This window comes from Trematomus bernacchii, unplaced genomic scaffold (genome assembly GCF_902827165.1).
Source record: "Trematomus bernacchii unplaced genomic scaffold, fTreBer1.1, whole genome shotgun sequence".
Lineage (NCBI taxonomy): Eukaryota > Metazoa > Chordata > Actinopteri > Perciformes > Nototheniidae > Trematomus > Trematomus bernacchii.
This window is the reverse complement of record NW_022987705.1, coordinates 14,229,636-14,251,651: the sequence shown is the minus strand read 5'-3', so window position 1 is coordinate 14,251,651 and position 22,016 is coordinate 14,229,636. Positions and strand designations below refer to the sequence as shown.

General features: G+C 37.2%; 1 protein-coding gene across 1 annotated transcript in view; it reads right to left on the bottom strand.

Annotated features, from left to right (window-relative positions):
- grk6 (G protein-coupled receptor kinase 6) overlaps positions 1–19,661 on the bottom strand; it is a 47,941-nt gene extending 28,280 nt beyond the window's left edge. Inside the window, exons 1-3 of the mRNA XM_034140607.1 lie at positions 19,610–19,661; positions 12,116–12,211; positions 580–692 (exon numbers count right to left, since the gene is read on the bottom strand). Coding sequence (XP_033996498.1) covers positions 580–692; positions 12,116–12,211; positions 19,610–19,661 — 261 coding nt within the window. The remainder of the gene's footprint in view (positions 1–579; positions 693–12,115; positions 12,212–19,609) is intronic.
- Positions 19,662–22,016: the final 2,355 nt, after the last annotated feature.

Below are 22,016 nucleotides of genomic sequence, written 5' to 3'. Positions count from 1 at the left end.
GGCTTTTAGTGTGTTATAATTATATTATTTGGATATTCATTCATAATATGTCTAGTATGTACTAGTATTCAAATCTTAACGACGCCAGTACTGCAGATGAACAATGAAAAGGGTTGACCTTAAGGATGTTATTCTACCTTGTTTTGTATGTTTTTTTTACTTTTTAATTCATGAAACTTGTCATGTGCCATTGTTTATCCGCCCCTTACCCTCATCTTCATTTAACATATTTTTTATTTGAGCCTTGCTTCCCCCCTTCTCACCACAGCGTAAAAACTGAGGATGATTTTGAGGTGGGAAGAATAGGAGAAAACATTCACATCCCCCCTCCATTCCTTAACAGGAATTGAGGAGCGTTTCAAGGAAGAAAGAAACACAAGTCCTTGAGACCCCCTTTCTCCCCCCACACACGTGCACACATGCACACACACACACACAAGCTTCATCCCTTTTGTTTATCCACACTAGTAGTCATGGAAAAGGGCATTTGAGACAAAACTCTTAAACTCTCCAACACAAACAGGAATAAGACACACACACACACACACACACACACACACACACAGAGAGACTTCTTACCACAGCATCCAGGAACTTGACGCAGCGCCTCAGTTCAGGTCGGGTCTCGCAGAACAGTCGGAACAAAAAGCGTCCGATAGGCTGCCGCTCACAGAGGCTGCCGTAGTCCTTTTCTGCAGAGACACAGAGACAATTTTAATATAAAGACATTGTTTAATCAAAATGTGTCAAAATAAATCATGCATTCGCGCGCCTTTCCTTCAATCACCAGCATTTGTTGCAAGGTTTTATAGTGGAGGAATTAAAAAAAGGAACATTTATATTATTCCTAAGAAAAGCTGTCTATATTACTGTATAATGTCAGGCCTAAAATGAGCAGTGGCCCTACATCACACAGCAAAAACCACATACTGTATTTAATGATTGATCCAATTATTTAGTTGAAATTTGCACAGGCACAATACATGAATGTGTTCTATTGATGTGATTGTACAGGAAATTGCTTTATAAAGACATTTCATTTGAAAAGGAATAAAAAAAAAAAGTGATGGCTGAAAAGATTATATAATGAACAAACATAGAAAACGCAAAAATAAACACACTTGCACAACAGAAAAACAAAGGAAAAGGCACATCAGTTTCGGCTATTCAAACGATAAATTGTAAATAAATTGTTAATTTAACAACATGTTAAAGGTGGGGTAGGTAATTTTGGAGAAACCAACTCGAGTGCGCTAAAATGTGAAAATACACAACCGGAAAAAATCTGCCACTTCCTTACAGATCCCCTCCTCCAACACACACATACGCGCACATGACCAATGAGGGCACGAGATAAGTTTGTGCACAGATGGAAGGCTGACAGGCAGGTAGGCCATCCAGTTATTTTAGCCGGGCCGGCTAAAATGATTGGTCGTGCTTTTTACAGTACTACGGCTTCCACAGATGACATTTTTTTATGGATTTTTTGTCAAAGCACTTAAGATATTCATTGCTATCGGGATGTTAAGAGCATTCCATGGAATATAACAAAAAGTGTATCTCGAGCCGGTTTCTCAAACTTACCTACCCCACCTTTAAATTCTGTTACTAGGTAGAACTGCTAGAAACTTATGACAAAGAGAGAGAGAAACCCACAACCTAATGTACAGAGTTTGAGTAATTCAGAGGTGATTTACTGATTTTTATTTTAACAGAGTAAGTAACAACGTGATCCACACAGGAAATCTGACTGAGTGAGAGGAGTGTAACAGATACAACCGTGACGCTGACACATTTAATAGTCAAATATGAACACACACAGCTGCTGTTGTTAACCAGTAACATAAATCATTCTGTGATTTGCATAGATCTGCAGTCCCATTCATGGAGGATTTTTATTAAAAGAGCAGTGGAAAAAAGTAGATGGAAGTGCAGCAGGTGAAAGTGAGAAAAACAACCAAGAGGAAAGATTTGAATGAGAAGAAGTTGGAGTTGTGTCCGGTAGGGGTCTTTTCTTTTTTGTTCGTTGTGCAACATATTTCTTTTACGTTTCACCATATTAAAATGTGTTGGTGAATGGATTTCATAACCACGCAACAAGCCTCAAGGAAATGTATCAATAGCTGCACAGCAGTAAGAAATACCAACTGCAGGGAAAGCAATATTCAATTAATTCCTTCCTTTCTATTTGTATTTACTCTTCTGTGTAGTAAACTGGATATCTTGATGCCTTTGGGAACTTTTCAATGTTTTCTGAATGTTTGCAAAAAATATATTGATTAAAAGGGGCCCTATTCTTTCCTGTAGTGTGTTATATAGATTTTTGTAAATGGTCTGCAAAGGCTAAAATCCCTCACTCTCCCCCCTGCCGGAAACGCCTCCATTGGACTCCTTTGTTTACTTCTGCAACATAGTGACCTCACTATGTAACACTTGTGCTTCTATTGGCTTGCGCTCCAACACAGTGTACGTGATAGGCTAAGGGGTGGGACATCTCTAAGCGGTTGACCAATGAGAGCAGACTGGGCTATAAAGAGCTTTTTGAACATTAAAGCATGGAAACATGTCACAGTAGAGACACAAAATACAAGTATGAATCTGAACATTAGCATAATAGGGCCCCTTTAATCAATAATAAAATAGATGTATTATTTAAAGTAGATTTATCAAAACAATTATTAACCAATTGTAGCTGTGTTCATGGTACGACGTGCTTAAAGTAATGCTAAAGGTAACCTGGTATATGAATACTATTTTGAATGGGTTACAATTATGATTTAAAATGTTCTGGCAATCCCTGGATTAGTTTGGTAATATGACCTGTTGTTTGCACATTTCACTGAGCAGCAGGCACTTAATACATTATTATTATTATAATAGTTATTTCAATGATGATTAGTAGCAGACCTTACTTTACGGGGAGGTTTTTAGATAGATACAGTATCTGGGGCTGTTTGAGTTCATCTGCCCATCTGAGCCTCGGGACAAAAACAACACCAAGGAAATGTTGATTTGCATCTGTGACTCATGTGGATGCAAAACAACGCAGGAAGGTTCATGAACAAACAAATGTGTTCAGGGATTTGTGATCCAACAAAGAGCAGGGAGGTCAGTGTATCGTTAAGAGAGGAGCGGACAGAAAAAAGGCGGAATGATCTGCAAGTCAAAGCCTTTTCGTCTGCTTTAACTAACATCACAAACAGAGTCTTTTGCACAATGATTAAAGGCAAGTCAAAACTCGAAGAAGAGAAGAAAAACTCCACAACAACGGGATTATAAACTAACAAATGACTGTGTTGCTGCTTTTTGTCTCTACTGTATCTCTATATACAACTGCTAGCACCTAAGCTAAACATGCTAATCAAAGAGAATTCTGGTTTGGGCTTTGCGGCGAGGAGAGGCTGTTTGGTATTTTTTATTTTAAACTTGAAAATATTTACGTGTACTCTGCGGAGTTGACTTCTAGACAAACATCGTTCTGTTTACATTTAGTGTCTCGCACTAAAACACATCCCATGTCTCAAGTTAATTTCCTCTCTCAGTAAATATTTGCAACATGTACATTTGCAACGCCACTTTTTGAATACATTTAAACCTGCATTGTTTACATTAACGTGTTTTGCCTCCATTATTTGTACTGCTTCATTCTTCTTTGTGTTTTTATGATTGTTTGCCCTTCATATTTTGCATTGCACCTCCTGCAGTTTGAATGTGTGTCGTGTCACTCCGAGTGCTCTTGACAAACAAGTAAATCATAATGCATTAAAATCCTCATCAGGACAATACAAGTACTTCTCTATAAAGCTAAAAGTCAAAAGGGTATTTTCTGTTTTTGCTGGAGCTTGTTCCTCTGAAGTTTAAAATGCACTTGTTCTTATTTTTTTATTGACATGAATTGATGAGCTTTTCATTTGTTTCTAAAAACAATTGCAGACCTTATAAAGTGACCTGGCTTACTACTAACATCGGGTGTAAAAGAGACGTTAATGCATTTTTAGTAGTTGTCAAAATATGTCAGCAGTTGGTTTAGACATCATGAATAAAGTTTGTTCAATGCCATCATTGTTACATCTTAAAGAAACAGTAGCAAGAACTTGATTTATGGATCAAATGCTTTAAAGAAAAAAATCTAATAAATGGCTACAATTACTGGTTATAAATTGGAATCGACAACTTTAAATGGATATTCTTACTGATTGAAAAAAAGATTAGATGTCAAAGTCTTTGCTAGTTGGGGGACTTTTAAGAGATTGTTAAATATGGTTAAGATAAAACAAAAGCGGAGATATACTGACTTTCAGTCGAGGTCAAACACACTTAATAGCATCATATGGTCACACCCTCCGTAGATGGTACAGTAAATCAGCACAACTTGGGTGGAGTGCCTCTTTGAATTGTTTGACATTGTATGTGTTCTTATCAGTTAGCTGAGTCACTTCCAATCATTGACTCAGGGATTGATGGAAACTGATGCTCTGCTTTATGAGTTCTTTCTGCTCTACTTATTGCGCCTCTGCTTCGCTGCTATGTCCTCCTTGCTGTCCTCTGTTCGACTCTGATTATCTCTTGTCTCTGCCATATTACACTTTCTAGTCATGCTGCAAAGTGAACAGAGCAGGACAGTGTGAAGTAAATGGGAGCCGAAGGCAAAAAGACCAATAAAGATAATTGCTGGAAACATTTTTAGAGACCGGATGTCCCAGGAGAGTAGAGTGGGATATCTAAAAGGCAATCTGGTTATTCCATGGTTTTAATAATTAACATTTCTCATTGAAAGTAAACACAATGCCTGTTTACATACATTACAACCGAACCCATTATATCCTATGGAAAACCGTAAAAATGTGCTTCATGAAGCTGCTTGGCTACTCATGTGTGAAATGGGACATCCCCCAGTTCTGGGAATTTTTCATTATGTGGCCGTGGATCACTGGACTTTCTCTATAGATCACTGGAGGTGTGATGTACATGAAAGGAGTGCAGGACTGTACAGAACATGGCGTACATCAACACACAGAGAGCGCACACAAAGAGGCCTCTGTCGGGCCTCAAGGTCCCCGCACAGAATTTATGATGCCACAGGTTTCAGACCGGATCAAGGTCTTAGCACCTCGCCTCTTATCTCTTTATAGAATAAAGTAAGGCAGGAGTAAAAAAGCTGACATTATGCCGTGGATTCCCACTATTAGCTCCGTACTCTAAAGGGTTGCTGTGTTGTTGTTCTTTGCGCGATCATTTACCATCACTTTAGTTTGGACTAAAATATCTCAACAACTATTAAATTGATTACCATGACATTTTGTACTGATTTTTATGGTGGTTTCCAGGAAATACGAACGGATATTAGTACATGTAGCTTAAAGCACTGCAGTGCCTAAAGCAACACATGGTTATAAACCCAATAAATGTGTCCTGAAGTTCCTGAAAAATCCATGCGGAAAAAACGTGGTCATATGTCATGTCTGTGACGTTTGAATTTTCCAGCCACATTTATTTTGATAGATTCCTTGAATTGCATGCAAATCCCCAAAACTGAACAATTATTACTGGATTCGGCTGTTATCAGTTGCTTCAAAAATATAGACAAATGTAATATATATTTGCATCTTGACATGTAGCTATCATGTTTTATTCAAGGGGGTTCAAATATGGTGGGAACTTATTAAATCCTAGTGCTTCGTTGACTAGCAATGCAAGTTAACAATGGATAGCCAGATTGTTGACCATCAATCAGATGCACAATTAAAACGCTATAATTCATTTTGGGGAACATTTTATTTTGAAACTTTACTTTATACCAGTGTGGAGCTGGTTTCCTGTACGTTCCAGTTTCCATTCATGTCTTTTGAAGTACTTTTTTTCTGATAATACATCTGCTCTATTACTTGAGAAGCATTTCAATTCAGGATGTCTAATTGTAATTGTAAGAGTATTATCAGTGGTATTTATACTGTAACTTAAGTAAGGGTTAGGGTTAGGGTTTGCATGTGTGTTAAATGTTCTGACCTGTATGTGATAGTTTAGTAAAGAACATTGTGTGAACAGAACCACAAGTCTTTAAAAGTTAGGCAAAGTGCAAGATAGTAATGTTGCCTGAATTGTATGTGATAATATAAGACAAACAGGAGAACAACAAGAGAGACAGTAAGACAAAAACAAAAGAAGATAACAACCTGTTAGTCACAGAAGGGAGTTAACAGTTTCCTGAATGTCTTTCTCGAGACCTCCCACTCACCTCTTTTTTCTGGTTTTATCAACCATTTTATTAACTGTCTCTCTATACATATTTTTGTATATCTTATCAGCTGTCTTATTGCCATTTCTTTCTCTCACACTTAATTTTCCACTTTTTCTTTATAATTGTTTTGACATTTTACAGTATTTTGTCTGCTCCTCTAACTGGGACATTAGCTTTTCACAGCTGTGGTTTTGTGCAGCTGAACGTCCTGTCTCTCTGTGTCACAGTCTGCGTGACGGCATGTTCGACTGAACTCATTTAAATCAAAGCTTTTATTTGCATGGCACCTTTCTGGAAAGAAGCTGCTCTGACAAAAGGGTTTTTCCTGAAGAAAGACACATCAAGTAAGCACAAACTGCTTCAGCCAAATTCAATACGGCATACAGGATATTTAGCATTAGCATTCACATCTGAAGTTCTGAGGATATAAGGAAACTGACAAAGAATCAAAAGCACACAATGACCTAACACAGAATGGTCATGGTGTTTTTTGTAATATGCTGTTGCATGACTGTATGTTATTTGAATGAATGTAGGTAATGAAATATAAAGCGGTGCAGACGGAGAATGAAAAACTCCACAAATGCAAGAAACCTGTCTGCAAAGAAGAAATATCTGCTGAGGGTCTCTGGATTTTCTGCATTAGTGTATAATAGATTTTAACAGCTTTATCAAATACAGTTTTGTTCCTTTTACTTTCTATTCAGGCCGCATTTACTCTTTTTTTAGACTGTTTCATAAGCTGGCTACGTAACTTTGTTTAAATGCTAATAACATTACATGTCCTCAATAGCTTACAAGGTTAAAAGGTTCATTCATTTGTCAAGCTGCAAAGTGAAGGGCAGTTGTTGCGCCTTTATGAAAAATAAAACTGAAATACCCTTACTTTTATACATACAAAGACTTCATTGAGGAATGAGGGTATAGCAAAACAATAACTGATTCTAGAGACAAACAGTCTTTTCTCTCAGCCTGATGACGTCCTACAAATGTTTGTAGTCTGGAAGTAAAAGTTCAGTACTATTAACCTTAGCCTCGGGTTTCCAGGGTCAGGGGCCACATCCGGCATGCGAGACAATTTCGAAAAGCCCCTAACATGTTTAACGATAATTATATTTTAAATCAATGAGGCAAAAGTTGACGTTTCATTGTAATTACTTGTGTATGCTGTGCAGTACTTGGGTATAATCGAGGTAGTAACTTTCGCACATTTGCTTTAGCCGGAAGGTATTAGAAACAAAACCAGGTTTAAAATGAAAATGTAATGTACTTTTCCTGTTGAATGTGACTTGTTGGTGTTATAGCTCCAACACACACTAAAGGTACAGTACATGAATGAAGTCTTGTGGCTCCTAGTCATGATCCTGGAGCAGCCTGTCTGTCGCCACTGCGCCTCAAGGCTGTATAAGTTTTATCACAGGTCGCCATCAGCCTCGATGCTTCTTTTTTAATGGATCCTAACAATGTGGCCTGTGTGTGTTTACTCTGCAAGGCCTGGCTGCCATGTATGGATATATGCAGTCACACTGACTCGGCCCATGGATAGGAACTGCACTATAAACATGTTAATAGAGGTAATATTTCACATCACACTGACATCACATGTTGCTATAGTTAACCACACACAGGGCTGAAATATATGAGAGAAAATGTCCATCTGACCTATTTTAAATATTTACATTGAGATTTATTTTAGAAGTGTAATTATATTTGTGCTCCAATGTCATTCAAAATCCAAAGTACAGTAAGTTCGACAAAAGCAAAAGAAGTCAACATGTCAAAGCGTCCTTGGGCAATCTTATATAAGTTGCTTTGGATAAAGTTGCAGCTAAATGACATGTCATACTTTCTATTTCTTTCTTTTCACCATTATGCTGCTGCTGGCTGTGCTGAGATAATTCAAAGGTGGTTCCCATGCTGCAGTTTTATTAAGGCTCTATATTATCACACGTACTGTCCATTATAAAACTCCACCTTCTTAGCTGCACAAAGCTAATACATAAGAAGTGGAAAGTCCGAAAATCACTGTTGTTTTTGTGCATCTGGTTTTAAAAATATCACAGACCTTCATGACAGAAACCCAACGAGAAAGGTCTTTTTGTTTCATAACAACATTGAATTAAAGGCATTAATAAAGAGTTTTGCTTTTCATTAATGAAGTTAGGCTAGATAAAGAAGTCATCTGACACTCGTTAAAATAAAATACTAGTATCTCTCTTTAATCAAGTCAAACATTTTGATGTGTGGCTTCTTATCTGTTCAACAGTCTGAAACACAAATTCTAATTATTGTCTCAAACAAACAAACACAACCAGAAAATAATCACATATCACATGCTTGAATCTTGGCCTTTTTGCTTGAAGAAATGGTTTAAAGGACTAACTGATTAATTGTTGCAGATAAATCTACAACTTGTTTTGACTCTAATATATATTGACTCCCCGTAATCAAAGGAACTAATCCACACAAACCACATTTGTGCACGAGGTTGGGGATGTTCCCAAGTTAATTTAGCAAAAATATCAAACTTTGACAATAAATGTATTGTTACTCAGGATATAACTTTTGGTCTGCTCGCTAAAAAACAACAACCAAGAACTGAAGTTCAAACTCTCTTTAAATTAGATCTTTTTTCTACACCAGCTAAACTTTTCCCTCAACTCCAACCCTGCATTTCCTCCCATACTCTCATATCTGTAAATCTGAGTCCTTCTGTCTGCTCTGCTTTCATAAACTCTCAGTCTCCAACCTGCCACCTGTTAAAATGAAAGTAGCCATACTGCAAGCTAAAACGGCAAAAACATCAGTCTGCTTCCTCTTTCTGTGCAGGCCACAGTTTCCTCTGTGGCACTACTTGAGCGAGACTTTTTTTTTTTTCAGCCTGTATGCATTCAGAGTTTTCATGCGTGTAGCTTTTCTAAACTGGATCACTGATCTGCTTGATATAGAAAGGAGTCAAGTAAGGAAAGACTTGAGCTGCTTGACTCTGAACTTATAAGAGAATGGAAGCATACAATTGAGTTCTAGCTGATCAGCTCAGTGTACTCTCATGACTAATCAGCTGACTGTCCCGACAACATCTTTAGGTTTTATAGAAATTCAAAGGAAAATGTGAAAAGAAAAAGAAAAACAGAAGCTACAACAATGCTCTTTGTCTACGGATTGGACAGGAAGCCTAACAATTACAAAAAAAACAACACTCATTGTCTGCTCCGATTAGTCAATAGTAATAACATTTAGTACAACAAGTAGTACAACATTTGTAAATTGTGTAATAGTAAAAAATTAAATGTTTTTTTAATGTATTAACAAATCATAAGATGAATTGATGGATACATTATATTTATTTATACATAGTAACTTGAATTGTTGGTTTGAGGATTCTTGAGTTGGGTTTATTATGAAATAAATATATAATTAGTTTCTGATGGCTTATAAAACTGTTTCTTCTGCTTAACCTTTACAAGGAAGTTGAGTTTGGAGGGAATTCATGATTTCTTTAGGCAAAAAGCATGACTTATACACATTTCAAGGACTTGCGCAAGGACATTTGCAACACAGTTTAGCAAGAATAAAAAATGACCTGCACCACCATGAAGACTATCTGAAACAAGCTAGCTAGCATTAGCTATTCTGCTAGTAAGTGTTCATTCAGTTAAGTTTCATATTTGTTTTAATAAAGTCAGATGGTGGTATTGTTTTCTAAGCTGCTTTAAGGAAGGCCATGTGTATCTGCTTTCTGGAGTACAACAATAAGATTGATACCACTCGCAATTTGCGAGTTAGCTGAGAGTAGCATAAACAAGCTAGCCTCACTCTGCCTATAGGGGTGCTCTTTACAGGCACAAATAAAGATATCAAGCGTATGCATGAAAGGATATCTGTTTTTGTACAGCATCAGAAGGCCACCACTGCACCACATGGTTCATATAAACTCAGTGAAATGTAATAGGTAAATAAATACTAGAAAACATACCAGTACAGTATCTAGCATAGTGTAAGGAACATTTACCTGTAACACTAAACAGACACCGCACCTGTAAATTATATATATTTATAAAATCTATTGATCTTTTAAGATAAGATAAGATAAGATAGTATTTATTGATCCCAATTTGGAAAATGTTTGTGTTGCAGCAGCATAAAAATACATGGCATTGTACAATAAAAATTAAAAGACAAGAAATAAACAAGAAATGTTATAACCATTTTATAAATATTGGCAATATTGGAAATAAAATACCAAGTCAAAATTGTTGTATGTGTACATAAACTTGGCCAATAAAGCTGATTCTGTTTTCTGAGGTGTTTGAACCTCAAGGCCACCATATCCACATCTGAAATGATGACCCTCGGCTCTTTCAATTACAGATGCTGCTGTGTATGCTTTGACACCACTAACACTGGGGGAATAACGAAGAGCATTGCATAAGATGAGCTATAACCAAAATCTATACATAGAGTAGTCCTGGAGTAAATTGTATATGTATAGCCCATGTCAGGAGGCATTGTTGGGAATTTCCCTGAACAGAGAAAAAGAAGAAGTGGCAGGAATAATCTGTCTTTGAATATAACTTGAAATGTAATTTGTTAGAGAACAGTAAAGCTCAGTTCCCATTCTTTAATTCAATTTGGTCTCTCCATGAATTGGCTCAAATCTCTCTCTCTTTCTCGCTTCATTTAAAATCAGTTTTTTGTTTCTCAAGTCGAGTTTTTTTCTCCTATGTGTGTGTATGATGTACTTGAGTTTAGCTTTTTGTGTGTTTGTGTAGCCTTTCCTCTTTTCAGGTAACGAGGAGGTTGTGTGGCTTAGGCTCTACCTGTTTAGTGACATCTTATGGCGCGTTTCCACTACAGCGCGGAGCACGGTTTAAGAGGGCTGTGACGTCAGCGGCCCGTTTTTGGTTGCGTTTCCACTTGGCCTAGTACCGGCTAGCGGGTCCTAATTCACCGTTTTTCTGGCCTCATAAAATCGTGGGTCCAGGGCCAGAGACAACGAGGCTGAGTCGGGCTGAGTATGCTAAACTAGAGAGAGAATCGCTGGCAAGGGGGCTACAACTACAACAAGATGGACATATTTGACCGTGATTTAATTGTAATACACGTTTCAAAATGATGCCGAAGTAACAACATACTGATACCGGTTAGTAAAAACCATGAATTAATGCTTTGACAAGTCTGCAGACAGACGGCAGGCGAAAACCTTTTAAAATGCGTGTTTTCTAAATGGAGATTGGCTAAGCTAACGCAGTATATGCTCCGACCGTCCACACTCACAACAACGGCCTATACAGACATAAATAAAGCAGCGACTGTATTCGCCATGACACAGGCAGTCTGTGGTTTGTACTTGTTTAACTTTTGTCTAGTTTCTGAACATATATGAGGAGCTGTGAGCTCTGAGTGCCAACAGCTAACGGCTGTGTTGTTTTTCTGGGGTTCTCATTGAAGATGACGTCACGGCTCCGCCTACACTGCGTTACTATAGATACTACCCCAGTTCCTAAACTGTAATGGAAATGCGCCATAAAGTGAGCCAGTCCTAACGAGGCCTAGCCATACCGAGCGAGGCCGAGCGAGGCCGTGTAGTGGAAATGCGCCATTAATGGATCGACTTTTTCGTAAATCCTTCCAATTTATGTATCATTTTGTCATATGGATTGTTTGTATTGAAATGTCATTATATTGGTCTATCCCGCACACATGACATCCGTTGAACGTCTGTAAACTGGGAAAAGGGATCCCTCCACAAGACGTGTTTAAATCTTTTTCAAAAGCCTCAGACTCATTTAACACATAGAAGACTACAAAGACTTTCATTTGAAACAAGATAAGAACCCTTCCCTATAAGACTGGGGAAATACATCAGTATCTTACCTGTGGTTTGTCGCAGTTCTTCACACAAACTTATGTGGGGAAACTGAAGCAGCTGCTTCCATTTCTTGCTTTTTCCTTTTCTGTTCCCGCCGCCTCCTGTAATACAAAGAGCTTTGGTTGACATCTCATGTCAAATGAAACATAAAACTACACAATTCAAAAAGAGCGAAGATAGTTAAAAATTAACATAGAAAATGCAGTTTCTGCAAGAGAGTAATAATACAATGTTGTTAAAAGGGCCCTATTGTGCTCATTTTCAGGTTTCATATTTGAATTATGTACCTCTGTGAAATGTTTACATACTTTAATGTTAAAACACGTCTTTCTTTTCACCCTCTTCCTGATACCAGAGCCCAGTCTGCTCTGATTGGTTAGCTGGCCAGCTCTGTTGCGATTGGTCAACCGCTTAGAGATGTCCCGCCCCTTAGCCTATGACGTATGATGTGTTGGAGCGCTAGCCAATAGAAGCATTAGTGTAACATAGTGATGTCACTGAAGTAAACAAAGGACTACAATCAAGGGGTTTCAGACAGGGGGGGGGGGGCGGACTGTGTGGGAGAGAAACTCCCTCTGAAGGGAACACAGGGGTTTTAGCCTTTGCAGACCGTTTACATGCACACAAACCTATATACCGCACTACAGGAAAGGGAAAACCCAAAGAAGCATAATAGGGCCTCTTTAAACACTCACTAAAAAAAACCTTCTCACTTTATAAACCACTGTATGATAGCATTACTGGGGAAGGCAATCTGTGATAGCGTGAGGACTCACCTCTAATCTGAGGACACTAATTAAGGTTCCCACAGAGTTAATGATTTGCTTCAGGGTAATGACCAGATGTTAGGTCTAGAATTGTCTCTTTAGCAATTAATGTAAGTCAACAAAATGTCCTAACAAGTATGGTATAACATTCAGCCATAAAAATGTACTTGAGAAACTGCAGCCGAATAAAACACAAAGAGCCAACGTCACTCCAACAATCAGAACAAATAAACAGCGGATCAAATTCCTGTCCTCTTTCAAAAGCTTGTGATCTACAATGATGTAGCTTCAGATGCAGCTTCATTCACTTCAATCTAATAACAAGAACGAGAGCCAACATGATGCTCATTGTATTAGATTTAACTTTCATTACGTTTCCTTTACATGTAGAGTGTAGATAATATGATGCTGATCCCTGATATGATTGTAAAAGTGTTCTCAAAGTTAAAGTAATCATCTTGTATCTATGTCTTGATGCAAAAAAAAATTACTATTTGGGGACAAATACAAAGTAAGATTTGACAATAATGGTATTCAATAAATTACAAGTATTGAGGGATAGAATAAATTCACAAAATGTAGACACGATTGTTCAGAAAATACAAATAAAATAGATAAAATAATATATTCTAACCAATTATAATATCAATATAAATGGTTCCATTACATGTACAGTGAAACTACTCAATTTCAAAGACACCTAATATTTTTGGATTAGCAACATGGGTTGGAAAATAGTGAAAAATGCTAATCACAATTCCCCAGAATAATAGGTTTAGGACTTGTTATGACAGGCCAACGGTCCAAAGCCCCAAAATATTCAGCCTACAATGATTAAAAACTAAGAACACCGCAAATCCTTATATTTGCCAGGCTGAGGCCAGCAAAAGTTTGGCCTTTTTTCATTGTAAAATGACTTAAACAATCATCAATGTGATTTATTTGAATGATTGTTAACTAATATTTCAACTAACCACTTAAACTCTTATTATTCTGACTCTCAAGTATAGATTAAATGTTAGTTTTTTTACTTAAAAAACATATAAAGAATGTACAATAAGCTTTTGTAGGAAACTCAGTTAACTTATGTTATTGACATAGACCTCCAACATATGTTAATTAAAGAGTTATTATTTCTGTTAGCCGACATAAAAAAAACTGATTGTGAGATGTGAGTGTTTATTCAGGGGTCTGGTGCTTTGCTTTATGTTGCTTGGAAGGCAAAACTTGGGGCAAAAAAGGTTATTTTAAAATACTTCTGCTCAGTGTTTCCGCCAGACCAGGGCTGAGAGGGCGTCCGGGGGGGGGGGGGGGGGGGGGGGATGGGGGCTCTGGTGCTCGCTGCTCATGCGCGTGCTCCACTAGCACCGCTCATCGCGTCCAAATCGCGCATGTCCCGTGTTGTCCTGCCGATGTCGGGGAAACGATCTTCAATACTCCGAAAAGAATCCCACCAGACTCCTTTGCCCCTCCAACAGAGGGATGTCCTTGTCCTTTTTCCTTTTTGTTATTTCAAGCGATAAAAACTCTCGATCTTCTCTCGAATTATTAAAATGTTTGGACGCCCTCGGCTCGCGTTCAGGGCATCCCGAGCTGAATAAGGGCGTCAAATGACGGCAAGACGCCCCCCTGGCGGAAACGCTGCTTCTGCTCATAAAACTGGTAGCTGGGAGTGTACAGTTCATATTAAAGACAAAGCAGATGCATATATCCAGATTTTTATCAACTCAGCTCCTTTTTTAGGATCAAATGAAATAGTCAAAGTATAAAGTGATAACAGAGGCTTGTTGTGAATACAGCAGCCTTACTGTGTGTTCTGACAACGAGAAAAGTCAATACCTCGCTCCAGGATTTGCTATTCAAATACTGCACGGCGGCTGCTACTAAAAATGAATTGTCATAGATACGATGCAAACAAGATGTTTTGTTTGTTTCGGGGAAACAGAAGATAATATCAACCGCAGAATTACCAATAAGCTGATTGATAACAGAGATCCCCGAAGTCCGTTGTGTGCATTAGTGGAAATGTAAATCAAGACAAACAGCATGTCAGTGAGACAGGAAGACATTGAAACACTGATTCGCCACAAAATGATTAACATACGTATTAGAGAGAAAGCAGGCAAATGAGTTTTTAATCATAGAGGAAGATATCCCACATTGACATAGGATGAAGGATCTTTTTTTGACAATACAAGACGTTTGTTTTGAACTAGAGGAAGGACATTCAATCAACAATGAAACGGTATCTAGACACTAAAGTTCAGCCTGACATGAGATAACATCCCCACCGCCAAAAAAAGACAATGTCACACCAAAATAAAGAAAAACACATCTGTTCCTTTTTTAAATTATCTATTTTCTACAAGTTTGTCTCCTGAACAACAGTTCAACTGTTTCACCAACTTGTTCCAGCTAGAGCATCAATGCAGAATAATTCCCTCTGTAGTTTTCTTTGGAAAGAAAGACACTGTATGTAAATTATAAATATTCAGTGTTACTGAAGCCTGGCCTGTTGTTTAGTCTGTAAAACATAATTTAATAGTGACTCTATAATTTCCAAGAGCCTGAAGGGATTTTCTTTTGTAATCAACAGACAAAGGATGTTCAGTTTTCTGTCGTGTAAGACTGGTAATAGTATTAACATTTCACATTGGAGAAGCAAGAAGCATTAAATGTTCTGGATCTTTGATTGAAAAATTACTTATAGGATTTTCAAAAAGTTTCCAATACATTTTATGTTAATCAATTAACTAATAGTCGACAAATTCTTATAGAAGTTGAATGCACTTCCTTGCTTACAAAACATTTGCAAAGCTATTTCTTAATATATTTCAAATGTGGCATTGTTTGGATACATGCTTCGCTTGCTAGCAGCCTTTCTTACCTACTTTTGTCTCCGACTTGCCACATTTGTTGGCCCATTACCCGCACCGACTATCGATCATTATGGCATAAAAAGAAAAACAAAACAGCAACCCTATTGTAAAAAAAGGGCTCCATGGCGATGCTAGTAGTCACAAACTCCACAGTGCCTTTTAAAGCACCGCTATCAGGTTATGAATCTGATGTTTCGCATATTAAAAATGGAAGTAGTTCATCAAGATCTTCACATAATGAATGCCTGTGAATTCAACCACATATCATCGGACGATTCAAGATGAAATCGATGAATTTAAAACAGCTGGATTTTCTTAGGAAACAGTTTTAAATGTTACTTTTGCTTATTTCACTTTGATTGATCTTTTAATGTCAGTATCTCTTGGAGAACATTAAGTGTAAATCCGAATATAGATTACATTGTATTTTAATTTAAGATGAAACTTTTTGTTTTTCAGCTCTGAGTAGTGTCTGCAGGTATACAATTGTTTTTGTGAAGGTCATATTTGATAAGCAATCTGAATTTCTGTAGCTGGAAATTCAGGAAACACTGTTTTGTTAGAGTTAAATGGGCCAATACAACTACAAAACTATAAAGAACAGGACAAAACAAGAAACTTTGTCGGATATGAACATGTCTCTTCACACAGGAAGTGGCGCAAAAAGTCAAGAGAAAATATGTGAGCACTCGATCCAGGGAAAGACAGATTCCCCAACATGACACATTATAAGTTTGATCCCTTTGCCCTACTTAACATTGGGGTTCAACACTGGCGCAACACTGTTTTTTTTCTCATTGAATTTCAAACTTTTGTTTCCTCTCTTCCTGCCATTTACATCCATGCACATAGGAAGTTGCCTAATGTTGGTTTCTTTAAAGGAAAACTCCACCCTGAAACTTTGACACCATCTTAAACACCTTTGTTCCAATTCTATAAGCCCATTTTTCGTTTTGCAGACGTCTTTTTTTCCTTCTTCCACAAATTACTGCAAACTTAGTTGTTGGGTTGTTAAATCCAAGAAGTAAGGGCTACTTTAAAAGCATTAGCATTAAAAAATTAACAACTTCAGAGAGAGAATGCCATCAAGAGAAAGGACTCTGTCTTTTAAACAATATAGATAAGCAAATGGCCGCTGGCTATAAAGATACTTTTAGGCTACTGCAACTTGATTTCAAATGCACACTGGAATTAAATGGCTTTGGAAAATAGTCAGCAGTAATGTGAAGTGGAAGCAAATTGTAGTTAAAAAGAGGACTTTAGCGATTTAGTATTGAACTTTGATAAAGTTGAACTGAAGTGAGTTAAGTGTTATGCTAATGCTTTTCTGCCTTTACATCAGTAAGAATTTGATTGCAGGACCTTTACTTGTAAATATGTTACCATTGTAGTATTGCTCATGTAACAACACTACAAGGTGCTAGGCTTATGTAGATAAAGATCTTAATGTTTACAACTCTGCAATTACAACGGTGGAGCCTACAATTTCACTAATGCAACATTCAGTTTTTGGTTTATTTCTATGATGACAACAATGTTTTTTGAGAGGATTTCTTTACTAATTCAAAAATCTCATAAGCCTTACTTGATGACATACAGTGTTATATGAGCAATTGGAAAGTTGTAACAACTGTGGAGTGCCCCTTTTATAAGCTTGAATACAAAGTGTACAGTCTTAAAATCTAGTCTTCTAAAAAGAAAAAACACCTCGTGCTCTGAGGCCTTCTCGTGGGTGTTTTGACATTCAATACACTGCATAATACTCAACATTGCCCTGTTATGTTGTTATACTTTCTCAAAATACTTTATATCCCTAACCCTCACCCTAATACCCGCATCAAACACAGTCTGTTAGGGCAATAAATCATGATATATATTAATCTTATCGTTTATATTAAAGAACATCTTGTCAAGGCTCCAGGGAATCCAGAGGTCAAGGCCTGTCTGCTGCTGGGAGGAATGTTGCCTTGCTCATGGGCAAAATGCTGCTTTAACAGAGGCTAAAGCCCAGAGCACTAAGGATAAACTGAATTGAGCAGATAAACCGGCGTTAGCGATCACAGCACTCATCTTTTCGTGTCCCTCTGCAGATGGCATTTGGATTATTTTGGCAATAAGTCACTGCAACCTTTTCTCCAGTTTCAAAAACAATAACAAACTTTTCTGGAACATTTGCATTTTAGACATATCTGACCACCTAAAGGTACTTCATCTAGGAAAACCTACAAAACACTAAAGGTGGAAAGTAACTAAGTACATTCACTCAAGTAAGTGCAACTTTGAGGTATCTGTACTTTACTTGAGTGGTTCCATTTAATGCTACTTTATGCTTCTACTCCACTACATTTAAAAGGGGAAATAATGTAAGTTCACTCCACTACATTTATTAAACAGCTTTAGCTACTTTGAACAAAATGCACCTCTTAAAATTAAACTAGAGGACTAACTCTTTCAGTCACAAAAGAGCGAAATTATTTAATTAATTTTTACAAAAAGTCAATCTGAACTTTGTTTGTCTACAGCAGTAAAATGCTATACTTGATGCAACAATATTATCTAGAAACGTCACATACATAAATATAATTATATATACACAAAAAGGCACATTTTCTACACAATGGTTACTTTTACTTTTTTGTATTTTCATAATACTTTTGTACTTGTTCAAGATTTTGAATGGATGACTTGTTATGCAGTATTTATACAATAATATATTGGTACTTTTACTCAAGTAAAGCATCTGAATACTTCTTCCACCACTGAATTTTAATTACAGGTTCCAAAATCTAGAATGCATAGCCAAGAAAGGCCTATTTAAAATGAGGGTTTACAAACAGAATACCAGAGATGAAAGAAGTACTCAGATCTTGTACTTAAGTAAAAGTAGAAATACCAAAGTGTAGGAATACTGTGTTAAAAGTAAAAGTCCTTAATTCGAAATGTTACTCAAGTAAAAGTACAAAAGTATTGTCATGTAAATATACTTAGTGTACCAATAGTGAAAGTACTAATTTAGCAGATTGGCCCATTTCACATTATAGGTTTAGATCGTAATTATTGATGCATTAAAGTGTTATCAAAGCTGATAAAGGTGGAACTAATTGTAAAAACGGTATTTACTGCTGAGTAGTTTATGAATTTAATCCAGGTGAAACTAAAGTCTTATTTCAGTTTTGATCATATTGTCAATCATTGATCTATATCTGCAAAGTAACTAAAGGTACAGAATAAATGTAGAAGAAGTAAAAGTACACGATTAACCTCTGAATTGTGGTGGAGTAGAAGTACAAAGTAGCAAAACATGGAATGGAAAGTACCTCAACATTGTAAAGTACTTGAGTAATAGTACTTAGTTACTTCCTACATCTGCAAAACACAGGTTTCAATGCATAGCTAAGCAATGCCTATTCAATGAGGGTTTAAACACAGAATAGCAGAATGTGCACATGAGTACAAACCCTTGTGCGTGCATCTGCTCTGCCTCAACATCCTGTTTCGCAAACGACGATGCTGCAACATCAGCAAGGGAAACCCGATGTGCCGCTTTTTACACTTACAACCCCTTCCGGACCTCAAATACTCCATGTTTCATATACATATAATCACAATCACGCCAAACCTATTTAAGAAAAGCAGGCAATTGAAAGCACCCATTCGTAACAACTGTGTTCATACACCAGGAAACCGAAAATGTTGCACACGTCTCTCCCACCCACACTTTAATTCTGACAACCCGTGCATCAGTTTGAATGCATATTACACTATATCATGCGAGCTTGACATCCCTATCTACCAAGACTTTTCCTGTTGATTTACAGGGGAGAGAGGGGCTGTCAAACATCTCCATCCTTACCTTCCCGTGCCTTCAGCAGCACCGTGTTGGCCACGATATTTTCCAGCTCCATGTTGATGCTGTCAGACGGAGCTCCAGATCTCCAATCTCAGTGTTAGCCTCCCTAAAAACACCGTCTACCACCTCCTCCCTCCGCCCAGCCAAGGAGGAAGATTTCAAGCCTCCAGTTTCTGCTTTCCGCACAGTCCTGTCCGGTAGCAGTCCGCACCCCTCCTCTTCCTCTTCCTCCGCCTCTTTCTCCTCCTCCTGCCTGTCTCCGCCCCGGAGCTGCTGTCAAACAGGAGGAAGAAACACAGACGTCTCACTCTGTTGGAAATGGGTTGTTTCAGAAGGAGGTCTCACTCTGCTGATTATTCCCGCGTCGTTTTTAAGCTGTCTCGCTAAAGAGGATTTATTTAATAGAAAAAAACGTACAAATAGGCAGTGTTGGAAAGTAACTAAGTACATTTACTCAACTACTATACTTAATAAATGCAGATGTTGACAGACAAAACGTTTAAAATATGATTTTTTTGGTAGAAAATAAACCATCCAACATAACTCAAACCATGAATGGATACATTTGCTATTTGCTCAAAAATATTTCACAGTCCAGCATCTTAAATGTGAAGATTTGCTGCTTTGCTTCAAAAAATGTTTAAATATTTGTTCAGTTGTTCTGCAATTACTACTTTTACTCCTAATACTTTGAGTACAATTGCCTACTCGTACTTCAGTTCTTTTACTTGAAATGTGGTGTTTTTACTGTGTGGTATTAGTAGGCCTACTTTTAGTCAAGTAAAGAATCTGAATATTTCCACCACAGAACATAGGCTAATAACCTAAATCAATATATTCTATAGCCTACATTGTGGATGGTAGCATTATTGAAGGATACATTTTTCAACCAAGATCAAATTACTAAAATATTACAACATGCGCATATGTAGCTTGCATAGGGTTCTACACTTGATAAAGTGTTAATATTACGTAAATATCCTTTACAGTGACAATATTATAATCAAGACTATAAATGAAATCCAATTCCTCCTGACAGGCTTTGGTGCCTCTGAATGTATCAAGAATTAATGCACAGTTACAATTTCAAAAAATCAATATAATATATTTCTGACTCCAGAGCTGCTGCTCTTTGTGGCTCATCTCCCTCTGCAGAAAGTGGATTTCCCTGCACAGATCAATGGCAGCGTCACGGTGCATTATGCATTAAGAAAGAGTCTCACTGTTTGGTGGGGCAGAATGACGACAGAAGCTCCGGCCAGAGGGTTGATTGAGTTATGAAGTTATAGATCAGCCTCACAGTGATGGCTTCTCTTTGGCTTTCAAAACGTACTTTCTGGACTAAACTTCCTCTTTACAGCATTATTTAAACAGTTCAAAGACTAGAAGGCCTTTAACTCAAGCCAGGATATAGAGAACTACATAAGTAATGGACCACAAGTCACTTTTAACTTGAAATTCATGAATAAACAAAACAAGTAATCAATAAGGGTCACAAAAACACAGGTAACTGTCCACAGTGCTTTCTTTGTCTTTTTTTTTCTTTCAATTGATGGAATAACACCACTAATCTGTTGGGTGTTTGTATGCAAAGCCACTGTTTAGGATGTAAACTTTGTCCGTCGCAATTTAGATTACAGACACAGACAGAAAAATACAAAATCTGATGTATAACTTGGAGAAATAGGGATGAAATAGTGGAAAATTACAGAAATACAAAACACAAAGAAAACATGAATGAGAACAGTTTGTTGCCAGTGAAAAAAGTACATCCAACAAAATATAATAATCTGCAATAAAGTAAAAAATACAGACAATTCAAACATTCATGTTGCACACAAAGCAAGGACACAGAATAACTAAAATAAGCTTAAGAGAACCATAAAAGAAATATGAAGAATACATGTGGTAAACACAAAGGATTTGTACTTATATCTTTCATATGTATAGTTTGAAAGATTTGGGCCCTGGTGCTCAGTTGACTCTGCTGCTGTGTGTCTGCGGTAAACATGAATCTCCCTTTTTGTGAGATTCTTTTGGACCCAGAGTGACATCTAGAGGATAAAAGCTTAAACTGCAGGTTTGCAACCCTCCTCAGATGTCACCGTCAGGAAACAAAAGAATAAGATTGATCATACTTTTGAAAGTTTTGTGTATTTTGTCTTGTTTTTTTCTAAAAATAAATGGAATGTCTATTTTCCCAAATAATTTTTACTTTGTATTTGTTTGTCTATGTGTTTTAATTTGTGAATTAATTAAGGTTAACAAAGTCAATACTTATCGTTGCAAAAAAAAGGAAAAACAATACCTCTCGGATCATCATCTCATCTACATGATGAGAAGTTGTATATACAATTGTATAGTAAATATTATTCTTTTAATGACCTTTTTGACTTTGTGTGTATTGTGT